Source organism: Rosa chinensis, chromosome 3 (assembly GCF_002994745.2).
Source record: "Rosa chinensis cultivar Old Blush chromosome 3, RchiOBHm-V2, whole genome shotgun sequence".
NCBI classification, from domain to species: Eukaryota; Viridiplantae; Streptophyta; class Magnoliopsida; order Rosales; family Rosaceae; genus Rosa; species Rosa chinensis.
In genome coordinates, this window is record NC_037090.1 from 25015485 (window position 1) to 25035409 (window position 19925).

Genomic DNA, 19925 nt, shown 5'->3' on the forward strand with positions numbered 1-19925 from the left:
TACCGGTTGGGCAGAACACCTGGCGGTCAAGCGGCGGTGGCCGTGGTGGGTTAAAGTTCGAGCATAGATTTGCCGAGATAGCCACAATTATATATTGTTTAATGTGAAAGGTAATTAAGCAAGGGGAGAAACAGAATGCTGGGTCGCCGGAAAGAAGTGAATCTGGATAAAGTCCGAGCATCCCCGTCGACAATGATGCTAACGAACGGTGGGCAAGAGGTGTTGTTCTGCACTGATGCTACGCTGGGGGATTTGAGGAGTTGGTGTTGTCATTGTTGTTATTGTTTCCTTTTTCTTTTTTTTTGCAATCTGAGATTGGTGCTCGCCGAATTGGAGTGCGTTGATGTCCGGATTGGGTGATTGAGGTATCAAGGTGTTATTGTAAACGAGAAGCTGCATTGGTTAATTGAGGACTACAATCTCGAGTTTGATGACGAGGAGGATCCTATTGTTGTCTTTGATGTGGAGATGGAGGAGTTTCGGAGACTGCGGCTTCTGTTTCCTAAGGTTGAAGGAGATGACAGTGTGAATTTCAGTGTTGCGGTTTTTTGCAGTGAAAGGTGTTTGTGTCTATGGCATTATGGAAGTCTTGCTGCCTCTGGTTCTGTTGATTTTTGGGTCATGGATGGAGACAATGACTCGTGAGATGTTCCACTGCAGAGCTAGAGTTGGTAGGATTCGTGGACAAGAAGAGGAGGAGCATGGTACCTATATGAATGAAGCCGAGCAAATGTTATGGACATGAATGTATGATGATTTTATATGATCACAGTCTACTTTCGCTTGGGATGGGGAGAAAGATTGAAAGTCTGGAAAATAGAAAACTGGATCGACTCCGGCGGTAATAATAAAAGCAATATTGAAAAGAAAAAAAATTAACAAAAGAAAATGGTAAATTGGTCATTTAACCTTTTTTGGGACCCATGTGCTTTCCACATCAGCAAATAAACGGAGCCGTTAGAGATTTTTGACGGAAGTATCACGTTGATGTCAAAATACGTGTTTGGGTATCACATTGATACTTTTAAGAGTTCGGATATCAAATTGGTCTTGTCAGCATGACGATAACTGAATTTTTCTCAAAATAAAATATAGAATGTAGATTATAAAATGAATAGCGTGACTTTTACTATATTAGACCACCACCAAACGACAAAACATAGCCTATGCGTGAATATCGTAGGACAGAAAAGCGATCCCTGTATTTTATCAAGCAATTGCCACGAGTGTAATGCATGCCCATGCTTCTTGCAGTCACCAGCTAGCACATAGTTCGATAAAGACCAATCCCATGGGCTATCGGAACTTGGCCACCGTCCCTTTCTCCAGATCTTCATATCTATCCAGACTCTACAGTAACCAACTTGTTCTTTGTAGCTAGCGTATTATTATATATATGGCCATCTTGTAATTAATTGTAGGAAGATCTATACCTGAACTAAGTGGCTAGCTAATAGAAGTGGAAAGCATCCGAAAGGCGATCGATAGCATAGATAAGAAGCAAGGTCAGAGGAACGATCCGAACGTATGTTAGTTACTTCATTTTACTTAACTTACATGGATCATTTTACTTAACTTACATGGATCCTAAAGGAGCTTTTTATTAGCTTACGTAATTCCTTGTTCACCAACCTAGTTTGCGTGCTGCTCTTCAAGATCTACGTACTATGTCTCTCTCATCTTCTTTATGCATGAGAAAAAGTTTCGCTGAAATTGTCAAACCACAGCGCTTATAATTTAGACACTATATGTTTCTGGTAATGCCTTCTTAGTTTCAGCACCTAAACCCATGGGTCGAATCATGACTTCTAGTTTGTGGCGGTGTCGATCGACCTTAATCTGTGGCCGGTGAGTTCGGTTACACCTTAAACTTTCCACTCGATTATTATAACACTATTCTATATTTGGAAAACAAGTATTTTTTAAAGTGTAGCATCTCCAATGGTGAAGTACGACTAGGAGAGCCAACTCTATAGTTGCCCGATGGGGCTAAGTTTCTCAGAGTTGCTTCAATGGCAAAAGTGCTACAATTTTTACTACACTCTTTTTGGTGGGCCTTTTCACCTTCACTCAACTAGTGTTTCTCATGAATTGAGTTCATGCCATGTGTTGCTATATATTCTCAAAAGTTCAAAATTGATATTGTGTTTGAGATTCATATAGCGGGAAAAAGCTCAGTTGTTGTTTGGCTCATATTCTTCTTCAAATTTCTATTTATTGGTTTCTTGTGGTTCTAGGCTTGTAGGATCAAATATTGGTAGTTCTTGACTTTTGAGTAAATGGAGGGAGGTTTGAAAACAAAACTGTTGCAAAGTGAAGGTGAAAAGCCCAACCAAAATGAGTTACTGCGAGACCGGAACTCAGTTACTGCTCTCAGATGTGATTTCTTCTCCAACTTACCTGACAAAGTCCGGTCTGGCTTTGATCCTGAGGCCCCTTTTCATCTAAACCTCTCTAAAACTACTGGCTTGATAGAAGGTAACTCAGAAACTAACTATTTCTTTCTTGATTTCATCCGTTCATTTTATTAATCTTGGTGGTTGGCCTGTCTCTTCGTTTGTCAATATTTTTATCAGAACCTTTTCAAATTATACTGTTATTTAGTCTGCTCAGTTTCAGGAATTGTATATATGATGATAAAATAGATTATTTTTTTTTTATTAAGATGATATAGATGAAGTAACCTTCAATTGGGCAAGGCATATTTTCACTAAACATGGTAAGTATTAGTACTGATTGGTTCAAAAGTATAGAGATCGATCTGGAAATTTTGTTCTTCATTGGTTATTAGGTTTATTAGATATATACACACACACACAATTTCTATATTTTTCTTAGTTCCTTTTTGTATCAGGGGAGAAGGAATACTATGAGAAACAATTTGCCACCTTAAGGTCTTTTGAGGAAGTTGACTCTCTAGAGTCACCCAATGTGATTGATGCTGAGCAAGATCGAACAGAACAAGCCCAACATGAGAGAGCAATGAAAATTTCTAATTTGGCAAACACCCTTCTGCTTGCTTTAAAGGTTACATACTTTCATGATCAAGTATATTAAGTTTACTTTTCTCAGTTTTCTGTGATCACACCATATCTGGTGATGGAAACTGTCACACAAAATACGTCCATGTTTTATCAATTTCATCAGAATCATATATTAGTCACTGTAAACCTTTCTTTGCAGTGTGTGACTGCAGCGTGAAGCCCTTGTAATTGTTTGTAGTGATAATGCAGATATATGCTACAGTGAAGAGTGGATCCTTAGCTATTGCAGCTTCAACTCTAGATTCTTTGCTAGATATTATGGCTGGTGGTATACTTTGGTTCACACACTTGTCTATGAAAAACATAAATATCTACGAGTATCCTATTGGAAAGTTGAGAGTGCAACCAGTAGGCATTGTCATATTTGCAGCTGTCATGGCTACTCTTGGTATGTAAGTGTGTGATCGAATACCTTTATCTATATTAATTTTAGGAAGTAGACCGCTTATGTACTTGTAACAGAAATAGATAATGGAAATGTTTTCGATCATATATAGGATCAAAATACTTTCTGTAAATCTAATTCATGCCATTGCAGGCTTTCAAGTTCTTGTCCAGGCCTTAAAACAACTTATCGAAGACACACCCTCCGAAAAGATGACTTCAGAAAAGTTGATCTGGTTGTATGCAATCATGCTGATAGCTACTGGCGTCAAACTTGTTCTTTGGTGGTACTGTAGAAGCTCGGGAAACACAATCGTCCGTGCCTATGCCAAGGTTTATCATTGCTACATGCAATTTATAGCACATGCTAACTTCATATGCCATCTATCATCTTTTATGCTTCATATGCCATATGAAATTTGTAACACATGCTAACTTAATTCACTACTCTTGCTGATGATGATTACCAGGATCATTACTTTGATGTGGTCACAAATGTGGTTGGCTTGGTTGCTGCTGTTCTTGGAGATGAATTCTATTGGTGGATAGATCCAGTTGGTGCTATCGTCCTCGCATTGTATACAATTTCTAATTGGTCCGGAACTGTCCTAGAAAATGCAGGTCTCTCTCTCTCTCTCTCTCTCTCTCTCTCTCTCTCTCTCTCTCCCTCCCTCCCTCTCCTATTTGGCAGCATAGGCTGCAACGATTTTGCAGTTGGAACACTAATGTACTCGTACTATTGATTATTTTTCCCACTATAGTCTCTTTGGTTGGACAATCAGCTCCTCCTGAAGTCTTGCAGAAACTCACATATCTCATCCTAAGGCACCACAGTTTAATCAGACGTGTCGACACAGTCAGGGCCTACACCTTTGGGGTTCTCTATTTTGTTGAGGTAGAATACTCAAGTATTTAGTTAAAAGTCCACTACTTCAATATCAGATATATCCTTCCGTTTTCGTTTGGACTAGGCTTAAAGAAAAACTCTCAGACCAACTTGATTTTAGTGTTTTACCAGTTTGGTTTGTGTTACACGAACACATGTCACAGTTAAAACTTAAAAGATACCAAGATAGGAATAATTCAATCATTTCTGGACTGCGTTATGTCCCTGCATAACTGCTAACAGAACTATCATTTACAAAAGCAGGTTGACATTGAACTGCCCGAAGATTTGCCATTGAAAGAAGCACATGCAATTGGAGAATCATTGCAAATAAAGATCGAAGAGCTCCCTGAAGTCGAGCGGGCATTTGTTCATCTGGATTATGAATGTGATCACAAGCCAGAGCACTCTGTTCTAAGTAGGCTCCCCAACAGCCATCCTTGATAGTTGATTCAGAGTTTGCCATGAAATAATACTAATTGTTTTTCTGTTAACTTGATTTGTACCATGAGGAAGTATCAGGAATTGAGAACCTTAGTTTTAATTGAAGTGCAAAGTTGCACCAAGAAGGTTCTGTAGTTTAAAACAAAATCATGTGTGAACAAGCCAGTAACCGTTGGATTTGCTTAGCTCTAGACAAGCCAGGATGCAAATGGAGGAAGTTTTGTGGCTTTTTATGAAGTTACGATAAAACTCCAAATCTGACTAGTGACTAGTTCAGTGGGCTTGATCTCATCCCGATGGGTGAACATGGTACTATGGTAAAGGATTATGGAGATTGAGCTCAAAACCTTTCTTTTATAATAGGTTAGGCATTGTGTTACCTCAGTTGCTACATAAGGTGATATGCAGGTGGCCTAGCATTACTCATAAAATGAAAGTTTTAGAGTCACATGAAGGCTTCTAGAGAGAGTTGATCCTCCTTCTCTCTAAAAATGTTCTCAAACCAAGACATCATTTTGAGTCTCACCACCACAATCCTCTCCACCACCACCACCACCACTTTTACCTCCACATCCACCATGTCCACCCAGCCTTTATCCAGACCAGATCTACCCATTCCCTCTTTCAGTTTCTTCCTCTCTCTTTTCCTTCTACGTCTCCCGATTTCTCCATCTACCCTCCCCTAGCTGCCATCAGGAGCTTTCCCATAACTGGAAGAGCTCTAGTTCTCACCACCCTCATCATCTCTCCACCTCTTCATTTCTTCACCACAATTAATCCAAATCATATCGCATATCAACATATCATCTACCACTTGGCACAGAATTTCCTTCTCTACTGTTTTATTTCTCTCTGTTTGACCTCTTTAGCTTACAGCCAGGGGCGGAACCAGGATTTGTAACTTGGGGGGGTCGGGACATAGTTAAACATATAACTAAAAATGAAACAAAAAAACTTCACAACATTTTTCTTTAGACTTCAACTATAGCAAGCAATCTCTTTACAAACGTTATTGTTCAATCCTTACTATGATCTAATGAAACTTCAAAACTAAAAAATTAACCGTAAACCGCAATAAGTTTAAGTGTTGAACAATAGAAAATTAAAAGAAAAGAATTCCTTATATTTGATTGAATCCTAATAAATGAATTCTTATGAATTTTAGTAAATAATTAATGAGAGGTAAATGCTCTCATCTCTCTTTTTGACCAAAATAATAATAATGAGAGATAAATAGTATCAGTACAAATAGGGGGGGGGGTCCGATTTGCAAAAACATATAAACTTATATATAATTATACATAATTAATGTATTAATTAGTTGTTATGTTCAATTGATTGGGGGGGGGTCTGAACCCCTGCAAACCCTTTACTAGTTCCGCCCCTGCTTACAGCTTTGCAGATTTTTGTTAAATTTATAGAAGGTGTCCAAATTACCTCGGTAATCACTCCCTCTTCGGTTACTCGGTTACTTTTGAGCGTCTTTGGAGAGAGAAATTCTTGGATAGAGACTGCCACGTGGTAGGGCAGTGCGGCCCACCAATCAAAACTCAAAAAAAAAAAAAATCTTGTTCCAAAACTGTCCTCAATTTACAAGGTAAAATATCTAAAATACCCCTCCTGCTAGGCAGTGATTTGAGGGCCGCACTGCCCCACCACGTGGCAGCCCTACCAAAGACCTTCTCCTTTGGAGAAGGTGGTACGATTTGGTGCTTCGGTGGCAAATTCACGTCAAGCGACGACATGAATACTCCAGAATAGAGGTGGCAAACGGGCCTAGTCATGCTTCATGCCGGGCTTGGGCCGGCCCATTTATTATAATGCTGGGCTCGTGCCGGCCCATTTACTTAAACATTAAGCCCGGCCCGGCCCATGGCCCGAGCCCATATTGTGGCAGGTCATGCTCGTGCCGGGTCAATAACGGGCCATGCTCGTGCCTACCTATTATAAAGCACGATTTTAAAATCTTAATTTGAACAAATAAAAATTAATTTTATTTAACTATTTAGAAAATTAAAATAAATTAAGTTATACAACGTTTTTCTTAATCTTAGCTTTTTAAGATTAGATTTCTAATAATTTTTTATATTCCACTATAAGAAAGAAAGAAAAAAAAAACTCAAAATATATTGTTTTTAGTATATTATTGTGAGATTAATCTTTATTAATATAATGAAGATTTAGTATCTATGATTATTTCCTTCAATCTATAGTTGTATTATTATGAGATTAGTCTTTATTAATAAACATATATTTAATATTTAGACAAAATACTTATGTCAAAACAAGGATATAATGTTTTGTTTCATTATTTTGACAATATAAAAAAAAGCATTGGTGGAATTGTCATGAGATTTTAAATAAAAATGTCTCATATTCAAATCTCATCATTGTAGTTTTTTAAATTTTTTTTTTTTAAATGAAATTTTGTGTTTGTAACGGGCCGGCCCACAATATGTCGTGCTCAGGCCGTGCCGGGCCTATTACGGGCTTGGACCGGGCCGGGCCAGTGGGCCAATATTTTTAGGCCCGGCACTACCCGAGCACGGCCTAGCCCGACCCGTTATTCTAACGTGCTCGGGTCGTGCCGGGCCACTAACTGGCTTGGGCAGTGCCGAGCCGCTTTTAAGCGTGCCGGGCCCGTGCCGTGCTCGTGCTTAGTGGCCCGTTTGCCACCTCTACTCCAGAATAAGTTTTTTGGGCCGGTGAAGTTGATATGAAGGCTGCTAGGATTTTTGGGATTTTCATTTATTATTTGTAAGTTTCTGTCTTGTAATTCGGCCAAGCCCAATATTAACATGTTGAGCCTATGTGTCTTTTATTGCTGAGGCCTTGTGTATCACCATTTTAATCATCTAATATAGCTTACTTTGACCCCAAAAAAAATTATGAGTAAATTTATGTCATTAAACTAAATAATTTTGAACAAAATTTTACGGTGTTTAGTTACCCAAAAACATGTGAATTTACTGAAGTAATTTGCCTTGAATATTTTATCCGCATATGATTGGACTTTCACGTAGGAAGTCGGAGAAATATAATATATGTTTAAACCATTATCTCATTTCTACTCAATTTCCCAAGTTTACAGTAGCCGGTTTCTGGTAGTAAAAGCAGAGAGGAGCAACCCCAAAGTTTGGAATTGGGAATTACAGCGACAGCCGACAGGAATCGAACTCATAAAGTCAGGGCTTTCGCGGCGTCGAGCTTCAAGTAGGTTTCTTCAGCTTAAAGATTCCAACTTTCAATTTTCTACTCCCTTCTGTTCCTTTACATGTTTTGAAACTCTTGCTCTTGCTCATTCATTGTTTATATTAATTGTTGGAGAATGGAGGGAAAAGTTGGAGAAAGATGTTAGCTTTGGGTCCTATGTTCTCCTTTTTACTTAAATTTTGAAACTTTAATCAAATGAAAACCTGGTAATTGCTGCAATAGGATTCCAATTCATTGAGATGATACTCAGCACATGGGTCTTTAGTTTGAGACTGTTTGAAACTAAGTTGATGGGTAGTTTTGAACTTGAATAATTGAATCTTTGGCTATCACTTGAAGTATTGACAATGCATTTTTCTTTTGCTTTCCTTGTATACAGGGGCTCTAATATGAAAGATATGTGCAGGAGGTTGTGATAGCAAGTTGAGTGAAATTGCTTTGGAAATATTGCTAGAAATATTTCCAATTCTTTTTTCGTTATCAAGAATTAAGCTGCCGAACTTGCTCATTTCATACCATAAAAATCCGAAAAGGGATTTCAGTAGTTCTTTGCAATGAATTCTGTTTTCTTTCCTTTACCTAGCTGCCAGTTTCTCTTACCTTGTCGTCAAAAACAACCCCAATGCATTCTAACCAACCGTGTCTGTCATCGGAACACCTACGTCTCTCCTCTTTCTCTTTCATTTCCCTTTCTTTCACATCATTCTTTGCGTGCTCGCTTATCACCTGTTGGTGCTACAGTTCCATCAGATGAAGGAGTAGTTACTGAAGGAGTGGTGTCTGTAATCAACTTTGAAGATTTTGCTGAGAAAGATTGGTCATTTCTTGATTCAGATAATTTCAGTTCTGAAGAAGATAGGCTAAAGGTTGATCGCATTATATCCGCAGGAGAGATTCAAGAAACATCTAGGGTTATGGTTTCAGTTGGTTCTGAAGCATTTGTGGATCAATTGGTGGAATCATCACCATGCAGTCTGTTGCTTGTTGTCCATGATTCACTTTTTGTGTTGGCCGGCATTAAAGAAAAATATGACAAGGTTAAGTGTTGGCAAGGAGAATTGATATATGTACCTGATAAGTGGGCTCCTTTAGATGTTGTGTTTCTCTATTTCCTTCCAGCCGTGCCCTTTAACCTTGGACAGGTGTTTGGGGCAGTTGCAAACTGTTTTTCTCCAGGTAATTTTCATAATTGGATCAATATTTCTTTGCATAGATGTCATGTGCTATTTTACTGATTCTTAATGAAGTGTTATTTATTGCCTTGGAGTACTATCTTTTGTTAGATGACTTAGTGAGGGTCCTATATTCTCTTAATATGTGTACTTTCCTATCTAAAACCAAACATTGTGAGTTTCATATTAGAAATACAAAAGTGAAGAAAAGAAAAGTTTGGAGACGGAATTCTAGCATTGGCTGCTGCATTCTTTGACAGCTCATAGTTCTGAGTTTTTCTGTTTCTTGTTTAGGTGCAAGACTGGTTATCAGCCATCCCCAAGGAAGAGATGTTTTAGAGAAACAACGGCAACAATATCCAGATGTTATAACTTCTGACTTGCCTGAGAAGAGAACTCTAAAGGAAGTTGCAGCAGAACATTTTTTTGAATTAACTGACTATGTCGATGAGCAGGGCCTTTATCTTGCTGTATTGAAGTTTGTGGGGGCAAGTTGATGATGGATGTAAACATCACAATTTCATTAGCAAGGAACAGTGGATTCAACTCTATGGATTCAAATTTATATGTTTCAACCGGCTTTTAGTCCATTTATTGACTATGCAAAGTTTTGATGATTTAATTCTTTTCAGCACTACAGCCTGCATCCCAGTTTCGGGTTTTTGAATAAGTTCCCCTCTTGTTATTTTGCCATTTTGATTTTGGCTCAAGTGAGTTGGGAGTGGGATGAGTACTGGGTTGGAGGTCCAAAAAGATTTCTGATCAACCAGATTGGAATTTAATTGTTGCCAAGTTGAAAGTAGATTTCACATGTCTATCTTCTGGTCTGGAGGATTGGATTAAGTGTGAGACCACCTACCATTTCATCAAAAACTGAAGTCCCACTTCAACTATTTTGCAGGCCATTGCAACTATAACATGAAAACATTGGCCCTTTCTGCATACAACTAGCCAGCACGTTAAGATCATCTCTGGCCGACAACAAAAAGACAACGAACTTGAGAGTTAAAAAGATAAAATTGAAAGTTTATCAATGTACTATTGGAATCTGCAATGCATCAATGTACAGTATGTACTATTGCGATAGTTTGTCACTGCACAAATTAACGTATGGAGTTGCACTGTTGTATGTAGTTTACTATCACCATAAAGAGTCATATTTTTACTACCAAAATTTAATATATTGATACATTAAAAAAGTAAAAGAACATAACACAATGATATGTTAAATGGTTTGAAACTACGGAATCTCTTCTCTGCACCCAGCAGTGCAAGCAACTCATAACACCTATTAGGTGATCTTAGCCCTTGATATATGTAGTCAACTCTTTTTTTAATAACCAAAAAGTGTACTTGATATTATCCAGTCATTCATTCATACTGGTACAAGTGCACTTTGATGCTCTATATCTCTTAACGTGTCAGGTGAATCATTTGCAAAATGTCAAATTGTCACAAAGGCCGTGAAAAAGAAATTTGAGATCTTCATATGCTTTTCATAAAAACAATTGAAAGTCAAAAATGAACTCATTTTGGAATAAATGTTATCGGATGCTCTTAGAAAACAAGTGAAATTCAATGTAGACTAATCGATTTGGTTATAAGGGATCTTAGGAGCCAAGAGGAGACGAATAGTCTCATCTTGATATTTAAGGTTGAACACTATGTCCATCTTGATTAATGACAGGTACACCGAAATCTGAAACATCCATCTCCAAGTTCCAAAACCACCAGATGCATATAACCATGCCTGCACTTCCGTTTCAATTTCAAAAGAAATGGATGTCAATGAAATGTAAACCAGATTGTCCAGGGCCCTGGGGGTGATAAGAGACTTGCTGTAAACTAATTCGAAGATTTTATGCAACAGGAGAAAGAATTACAGTATGCATAATAATAACAAATTGCATAGTAGAATACCAAAATGAAATTGATTCTCAAAAAGTTTGCACCAAGGAAAATAATAAATCACTTCCTCATCATAAGTCCAATAATTGTCATCACTCATCAGCAACAGAATTCCACTAATTAACTGACTGTTTTTAGGAGGCACAAAATCCCAAAACAGAATTCAAAAGCTATGATTGTATGGCTGCAAAATATCAAGAAATTTTCATACCAATAAATTCATCTTCATTAATAATAAAAACCTGACCTCTACAGAACCTTCAAACATTGTAACACTCTTCAACCTTTTTGCTCTCTTACTATAGGAAAAACAAATGGGACAAATTGAATAACTGTAAAGAAACTATAAGCTAAAATTGGAACTTTTCAGAGGAAGATTATTGTGTACCAAAAACCAAGCACCTCAAACCTTCATTACCAGATAAGAAGACAGGGACTGAATTCCTGAACAGCCACCTCATACCTTCTTAGTACTACATTAGAAGAATGTAAACCTCATGCCATTGCTTGCTGCAAACAGGTTGTATTCTTCCATAGTAGCCTCCTTATTGCATGCATGATCATTCTCAATATGATCTGAACATTTTATAGGAAAATCCCGAACAATCTCTTCTTGCGAAGGCATAGAATTTGAATTACATCCACTTGAAAGAGCAACGGGACCACCAAAATGGAATAAAGAAAAGCCACCGTTGTCCATATGTAATTTGCCAGAATTATCATCATGTGCTCCTTCTCCACTTGACGCTGCTTGCATAGAATGATGTCCAGTTCCATCCAAACTCTCTGTATTAGCTTCATTAGGAGATTCTTGCACACCTGACTTGGAAATTTGGGACTGCTCCTCCGTATTGATGAGTGGTTGATACATTGGAACCGCGGTAGGCGTAAACAAGGGAGTAGGTAGCTGCTGCATAGGACTATACTGCATGCAGAAACCTGAGTTTCCATTAATACCATACCCAAGGGGGCTAGCATATAAATAGTGGTTGGGATGAGTAAACGGCAATAATCCATTGGTTGGAGCAGGCGGCCATGAAACTGGACTTTGGTGATAGTAACCCATGGTCGAAGGAGCTTGAAACACAGGAAAGTGTACATTTTGGTTTTGCATCGTAGGAAGCATGCTTTGCTGCTGGGAACCCAAGCTAGCAGCAGATATTCCATTATCAAAACTCTGAACATTTGTCAATGGATTAGTCCCCCCATTCGGTGGAAGACCTGTCAATTCCCTGCTTTCTGTAAGCTCCCTTCTCTTCACATTCGGATTATTCTCAATACCAACTTCATTGCACTCTGTAAAACCATTTGGAATGCATACAGAAGTTTCTTTTCCTCCTGATTGCTGGCTCGCATCTTCTGAATCTGAGGTGGATGAAGATTCCTGATTTCCATGATTAGATGAGGTCGTGTTGCTGTCCCCCTCACTTAGGCATGATGAGCAATTATCAGAATTAGAAGTGCTGTTCACAATGGGATCAGATATTCCATTCTCCTCATAAGAACCTTGCATCGAGTTGCAAGAATCCGGTGCTCTTGTACAAAGTCCATTCTGGCAACTGACATCCATTTCGACACTGCACATGCTAGATTCCTTTGAATTATTATCCTCATAAATTTCACCTGTATCTGCGCCAACTTCACCCCTACATAAGTCACCAGATGACTTGACGATTTTACTTGTAGGTTCTTCGGCCTTGAAAGCAGATGAACTTAAGGTAACATCAGAATCTGAGTTACTCCGAGGATACTTTTTCTGTGCCTCCATGGGCTCCCAAATTTTCTTGGGATGAAGCAAATCTCTAGAAGGATTGTCCCCAGAATTGACTTTGCTTTTGGGCCTTGCACAACTATCACGCATGTCCATTTGGTTATACCTATTACCACGATAGAATTGCTTGGACATATCTAATGCAGATTCTGACTTGCTTGCAGTTTTGGTCTCCCAGCACACTCTGGCAGGAAAAACATGTGGCTCAACCTTCGCCCTATATTCGGTGCTCTTGTTGCAGCTGCAAGAATTGAAGTCATATCTGTCACTCAGCCTGTTGCTAGAACAGGGAAACTTGTCGGTAAACTTAGGACCACAATGTCGACCATTCAACTTTGGGCCATTTACTCTTAATTGCCTGTTTGATCCATTAATGCCCCTTGCTGGAGTCTCAAAACTATCACCACTACATCTCGACTCAGATCTATTAACCACAGGAGCAGCATCAGAAACAGCAGCATACCGGCGTCTGTCAGACCACTTCAATGATGTATCCTGTTGAACTTCTCTCCTAAATTTTAATCTCCGTCGGGAAAACTTTGATTGCTCAACTGTAAAAGAATCTGTACCACCTTTCCCATTGGTAATTTCCCCATCAGGACTTTCAAAGCAGGGGTCGTCGAATTTTGAAATAATGAAACCATTTTGGAATTGTACATCTGGAATTTCAGGAGAACCAGGCCTAGATAGAACACTCTCACCAGCTTCACTAACTGAATCCATGCAGCTAATGGTACTATTGGGGTCCTCATCAACAATCAGAGATGATTCTTCCTTTGAGGAAACAGGGTAAACAGGCATTTCATATTCTTCGGAACCTTTCTGATCTTTGTCCTTTTCTTTCCCTTTCATTCTCTCCTTTCTTCGCAGTTTTTTCTCTCTTTCTTTTGTCCTTCTCCTCTCCTTGCGTTCTTCTTCTTCACGCTTTTCTTTTTCCTCCTCTTCTAGAAGTTTCATCTGTAGGGAAAAATTACAGATGTCAGTATTTCTCCTGAAAATGGGCTCTCCTAGTTTTCCTCCCTAATATCTTATCTGTAAATATAACAAAATATAAGACCTGCTTTTCTAGAGTAATTATATCTTTGCAAGCAACATGGACTCGTTCTTCCAGAAGCTTTAGTGCAAGACAAACAAAGATGCTATGTGCATTTTGGCGTGCTGTTCCTTCTCTAAATGCTTTCTCCACCTGAAAAGACAGCATTCACAATCAAACATGGAATATGTATTCTTTTAATCACATACAATGTGCATACTGAGACATATGCCAGTATCATACAAGCAAATAATGAATAGTTTCACGATGTTGCCAACACATCTTTTTTCTTCTTTTAGAAATATAACAGTATGGTGCGAAGACATCTTTATTGGTGCCCAGAAATCAAACTTCAGAATCTCTGGTACAAGGACAAATTATAAACATTTTTGTAGCCATTCAACTTTCATATTTCCTCCTTCCTTTTTTATTTTTTATTTTTTCATTTTTTTTTTTTTGTAAGATTGAAACCTGAAAGTCGAACCTAGTTCCTCCAAGGAAATGCAACTTAAAAAACAGCTAATAGAAGCAAAAGGTTAACGTATGATCACCCAAAAATTTAACTAGTTTATGAAAACAAGATCAGCAAACTGAACGTGCCTGTTCCTTGAAAATAACAGTTGCAGCATCTAGAAGAAATTCTCGAGCAAGTTCAGGACTCTTCGCATGTTTTTGTGGACGGGAGCATTCTCCATCCAAATCATTTCCATCCTTGTCCATGGAATCATCATCCTGAAAGAATCCATCAGATAAAATGATCGATCAGTTTAATCCTCACTAGACAGAAGTCTGGTTTGCCGGAGAGAAGGTAGATAAGAAGCTTTCGGAATCTAAACTACCTCTTCTTCCTCTGCTTCTTCAGCATGCTCAAAAAACCTTCTGATACTTTCTCCTCTTGTAATTGTTACATAGCCATCCCCCACTATAAGCCTGCAGTGAACACATTGTTGACCCTTCAAAGCATGGGCTTTTACAGAAAGCTCAGTGCAACGACCATCTAGTTTCCAAGCCCTCAGGGTGATAAAGCAGGCACTTAAACCACCAAGATCAAGGCCATTGACCTTAACACTCCCGTTCATGCCAACATTTTCAAATTCCAAAATGTCTGATTTTCCCTCGCCTGTTCCAACTGCCCACTCAAAGTGATGATACGTCCCAACAGTGTCTGCAAAAGTATGGCGCCAATCAGCTTGTACCATGCCATCAGATACCTGCAATAAAATACATGAGACCAAACACTTTATCTATCTATATTTCTCAAAAAACAAAAACAAAAAACAAAAAAGGGTCACATTAACTACACTTCATATAAAATATTGAAATAATAATTAGATGAGGCTGCAGAAATATATGGTCCAGCTATCAAGATTAATTATCTGATCAAGTTTCTCTTGGATGACTGACTTGGAGAAAACAACAGCCACAACAGAAAACAGAGAAAACTCGAGCATTAACAAAATATATGATGCCACACCTCATATTGGAAGGTAGTATCAGCAACACAAAACCAATTAGTGCAGCGAGGTTCCTTCCGCAAGCGCTTCAGCTCCTTTAGCTCCTTGAACTCACGGATAACATTTCTTCTGCAATCTCTGCAAAATCTCTTGCTATCAAACCTGTAACAAAAATATGATTAATAGACAAACTCAAAGAATCTCAGATGGTCTTATTAGAATAGTCAACATGCATTAAGAGGAATTGATGAGGACTTTGGAGATATCACAACTTAAGGAACTAACTGATCTACAACATAACTCCTCGTTGATCAGTTCTAATTGGGACCAAAAAAATCTACAACTTCAGGCAAGATACAAAATGTGAACATTTGTGAGTGACAACACACTGGTTGTTTAATTTTTTGCACACAATGAAATAAATCCAGGAAAGAACAACTAGAGCATAGAGTTGTGAGAATAAAACAACATTATGCCAGTCATTGGGAATAGGGCATCCGTTTCAAAAATTTTAGGCCATCAAGTGTCATGCCATAAATTACAACATGTGATTTCAAATTGTTTTCTTTCAACTAGAAAAGAGAACATCCACAAGACTAAAGGTCCATCAACATAGACAAGCAAGCAACCAAATGAAATGAAACAAGCCGGCCACAGTAAAGGGAACATAGCTAAGGTGCCCACAAGGAGGCCTCAAGTCTAAAGGTCCATCAACATAGACAAGCAAGCAACCAAACAAAATGAAACAAGCCGGCCACAGTAAAGGGAACATAGCTAAGGTGCCCACAAGGAGGTAATCAATCTCATTTAGTCCCAAATAAAATCCAACTCTTTCTTCCTACCTTCTATTCCTTTCTATCTAGACAACCTAGACAGAGGCCAGTACAAAAAAGCATCCCAAAAATACCTCTATCTTTCGTGGAAAGACCCAATCCAAGCTTCAGATCTCTATTGACTAATGAGCAAGTTTAAAGGATATGCTCGCCTGATTGGTTTACTCAATGATCACCAATGAGAACAAAACAGATGGATTCTCTTGTTAAGCATATCACAAGTACTAATTTTACAGAGAAACACAGAAAATAAAAAGATTAAAATCTAGTAGCTCTTCGAGTCTTCCCAACTATGTCATTATGACCAGAAATCAGATCTCTAACATCATGAGAAAAAGGGGCTAATTATTAATAATCCTTTCTCTCCTCATTCACTTTTTAATCCTCCTTCCAAGATTGGAGAATCCTACCTTTTAGAATGCAATAGACATCAAGGGATATTGTTTATCACGCACCACAACAACCACTTACCAAACAACACTTGCTTTCTTTTTATAAGTTACCAATAGCTAAACCTTCCCTCATCACTTCCCTCCTTCAGTTCTCAATCCTCCTAACCGCCTATTTTGGTAATTTCATAAGAGAAATGAAATGTGTTGGGAGGCTACTCAAAAGTCCTCCATACCTCCTTTCTAGTATTTAAATTATCCAAAGTTGTGGTCCAAGCATTTCATAGATACTACAGATGCTATACAGGCTCCATCATCAAGTGGTCCACTATGACAAGTCCATCTCTCAATCCCTTGGACCAAACACTGAGATCAGGAAGATACATATATAGAGCAAAAGTAATCTTTATATAAGAGCATGCTTGCCCCTAAAAAGATTACTTTCTTTTAACTCAACTGCATATATCTGCTTCGGAATTTGAAACACCTATCATTAACTTAATTGGAGATTGAACCCAAGTACAGAGTAATCTAAGAAACGAGTATGTGTCAGCCCTATCTTTTTCTTTGATGCCCAGAAACCCTTCAAAACTGCTTTGCTGACCCAAATTCGAGAATGGGTCTCCTATGTAGCCCTGCAATCTTTAGGAGACAGAAACTCTAACTGGTACCTAGTTCCTTGAACGGGAAAGCAAATATCTGCGTGAGCCATATGTCAACAGTGCACTAGCTAATATTGGACATATGTTATAGGTAAAAGACATTCCTCTTCCCAGTCTGTTTTAGCAGTCTGAACGTACTCAATATCAGTCGGCACTAACTATGCAGTTCCAATAACAGAAACTTGCTCCAATACCCATTACTAAATATATAATGCTCACACTGTTTTATATTGAACTTTCATGCAGAGAAGATAAAAGAAGTAGCCAAACACCTGTACATGAGCCTCTCAATGAAATCCTCTTCCTTCATCCTAAGAAGAGACTGCCGAGTTTCTTCTCCAAGTGCGGACCAGAAATCCACTAATGTATCACAAGAAAGCCTGGCAGTGTGCAACGCACATGTTTCCCGTGTTCCATGTCCTCTGCCATAACTCGCCATTCCTTGGCTTATCCAACCTCGACCTCCCCCACCACAGGCATCAGGATAAAGTAATTCACGTTCTCGCTCCCTTGCACGTGCACTGTCAAACACCTGATTCAAACAGCACATCAGCTACTTGGATGAAAATGGATAATACTTTGATCTCATGAATAAAAAAATTAAGAGAACTTACATTTTGAAGCCCCTTGAGGGACTTACAATACAAGTAGCAATCCATGAGTGTTAAAGACCCCTCACGTGTAATGGTTAGACCACCCCAAGGATGGACAGATGGATCAGGGATTTCATCATGGCACCCATTAGTAATGCTTGTACCGTCCTTTTGACTTTTTGAGACCTTTGATCTGTTGCAGGAAAGTTGCCCACCTGCACCCTCCTGCTTCAAAGACTTTCCATACATGACAATCTGCAAAAAGCCTTCAAGCAGTAACCCATTGCATCTAGAGCAGTACATGTTCTTACGAGCTTGTTCAAAAAGGGTGTGCTTGTCAATCCTGAGAAGTTTCTGCCGAGCTTGTGGTGACAGCTCACTCCAAAACTATGTCCATAGTAAAAATCACTTTGTCAGGGACTAGTGCCGTCATTCAATGAGTCAAAAATGAAAGAAAAAAATTATAATTTATCTCAGATTACTACCAAGGCACTTTCTCCTTCAAGCCAATTGAAGGAACCAGAGTTTTGAATCAGCAAAACTAGGGAAATAATATCAAGATTTAACAAGCACATTTTTTCTACCTATCAAAGTTCCTTTAGCAAGCGTCTGTTTTGGTTCCTTTAGCATGTGACTATGTAAACGATACACTAAACTAAGCGAGGGTGCATTACACTTGGTATAACCAGATGCTCCGCTTTAATTAGCACCCCAGGAATAACGAAAAGTGCAGCGTTTCTTTCATTTGTTTTATGTGTTTATCCGTCATGACCTGAGCTATTCGGGCACAGAATCCTGATTCACAAACTCTTGATACACTTGACATTACTCAATAACCACACATACACATGTTCGGCGGATCCAGAATTAAACAAAACACTGATATTCCAATCGAAAACTAACCCTTCCAACACACAGAGAGAAACTCAACAACACCTCCATCAAATTATAAGATCCAATTCAAACTCTAATCACCCACAAAACTCATCAAAACGAAACACAGCGCACAAAAGTGATCCATACCAATCTCAAACCCATTGGGCAAGCATATATTCAATGAATTCGAGTACCTTCTGGAGCTGATTGTAGCTGACATCGTCGCGATGCTTGGACCAAAACCCATTGGGGGAGGAGAGTGTGTAAATGGGGGAAGCCCCATCACTGAATTGGTCGTCCCTGTGAGCTAAGCCAGGCATTTTGGGTTCAAGCTCTCATAGAATTCTCATCCACGCACCATTTCGGGTTCACGGATCCAATCCGATCAAAAACCAAGCATTCGATCAAAACCGGGACTGGAGAACGGAATTGAATCAATGGAGGATCAATTTGGGAACGATAGATCGACGAGTCGGACAATCGTGGATCGAAACGAACAGCGCTGGAGGTGAATCGGATTGGAATGGTGGGTTGGATTGAATTGGATTGGAATGGGAGGTATTAGTGAGGAAGAGAGATTCAGATAGAGGAAAAGGAGGGACGTGAGGGGGGTTTTGGTTTGGGGGGGGGGGGACGATGAGATTTGGTGCTGCAGCGCTGCTTTGTATGTATTTGTAGAGAGAGAGAATGGACTCATTGTAAGGGAGAAACGCGGTTAAAAACCATATCACCTTAACGTTACGGTTCAACATTGTTAATCATGTTTTTCTTAAATATTATATATATATTTTACTTCTTTATTTCTTGTCTGAAATATAGGAATGAAATTGTGTAGTTGATAGTTTTGACCCTTTTGATGAATTCAAGATTGTGAGAAAAGAGAATGATGTCATTAATTGTCATTTTGATGTAATTTGTGGTTAGTCAGAAATGCACGTGGTAAAAGGGTTAAAAACAACGGAGACTAGGGATGGTAAATAGGTTAGAGTTGGGATTAGCTTTAAGAGTTTTGATTCTCACCAAGATATTGTACCTAGTGTGTCAACATCAAGTTAATTAGTTTTTTTTCTTTTTCATTTCATCATATTGTAAGTTGTGACTATACATCAAAATTTTAACTTAGTAATCGTCTCATAAACGCTAATTGAACAATTTATAACATTATAATTGCTTCATAAATGCTTATTAAATGATAAGTGTTTACATAATTGATACATGATCAGACGCTTTTAGGATCGGAATTGCAATTCTTTACTTTCTTTT

The 19925-nt window shown here is 38.6% G+C and overlaps 3 protein-coding genes across 5 annotated transcripts; 2 read left to right on the forward strand and 1 right to left on the reverse strand.

Moving 5' to 3' along the window:
* The first annotated feature begins 1459 nt into the window (after window positions 1-1459).
* Window positions 1460-4774, forward strand: LOC112193580 (metal tolerance protein 4). The gene is made up of 9 exons (XM_040515824.1): window positions 1460-1525; window positions 1813-1848; window positions 2238-2478; window positions 2855-3027; window positions 3234-3432; window positions 3583-3761; window positions 3899-4049; window positions 4190-4323; window positions 4579-4774. The coding sequence occupies exons 3-9, from the start codon at window positions 2280-2282 to the stop codon at window positions 4756-4758; spliced, it is 1215 nt and encodes a 404-aa protein (XP_040371758.1). The 5' UTR covers window positions 1460-1525; window positions 1813-1848; window positions 2238-2279; the 3' UTR covers window positions 4759-4774.
* A 3062-nt stretch (window positions 4775-7836) lies between these two features.
* On the forward strand, window positions 7837-9813 carry LOC112193901. Its single transcript, XM_024334162.2, has 3 exons — window positions 7837-7971; window positions 8351-9147; window positions 9438-9813. Exons 2-3 carry the CDS (start codon window positions 8526-8528, stop codon window positions 9638-9640), a joined length of 825 nt encoding a protein of 274 aa, XP_024189930.1. The 5' UTR covers window positions 7837-7971; window positions 8351-8525; the 3' UTR covers window positions 9641-9813.
* Window positions 9814-11104: 1291 nt separating this feature from the next.
* On the reverse strand, window positions 11105-19308 carry LOC112193900. 3 transcript variants are annotated; one of them, XM_024334161.2, is made up of 8 exons: window positions 18857-19308; window positions 17808-18173; window positions 17466-17725; window positions 15330-15471; window positions 14695-15066; window positions 14456-14587; window positions 13880-14008; window positions 11105-13779 (listed from the first exon to the last, which is right to left on the reverse strand). In XM_024334161.2, the coding sequence occupies exons 1-8, from the start codon at window positions 18980-18982 to the stop codon at window positions 11530-11532; spliced, it is 3777 nt and encodes a 1258-aa protein (XP_024189929.1). In that variant the 5' UTR covers window positions 18983-19308; the 3' UTR covers window positions 11105-11529. The 3 variants fall into 3 exon arrangements, with proteins under 3 accessions (XP_024189929.1, XP_040373121.1, XP_040373122.1); XM_040517187.1 differs by lacking the exon at window positions 18857-19308 and adding an exon at window positions 18371-18830; XM_040517188.1 differs by lacking the exons at window positions 17466-17725; window positions 17808-18173.
* Between the last annotated feature and the right edge of the window lie 617 nt (window positions 19309-19925).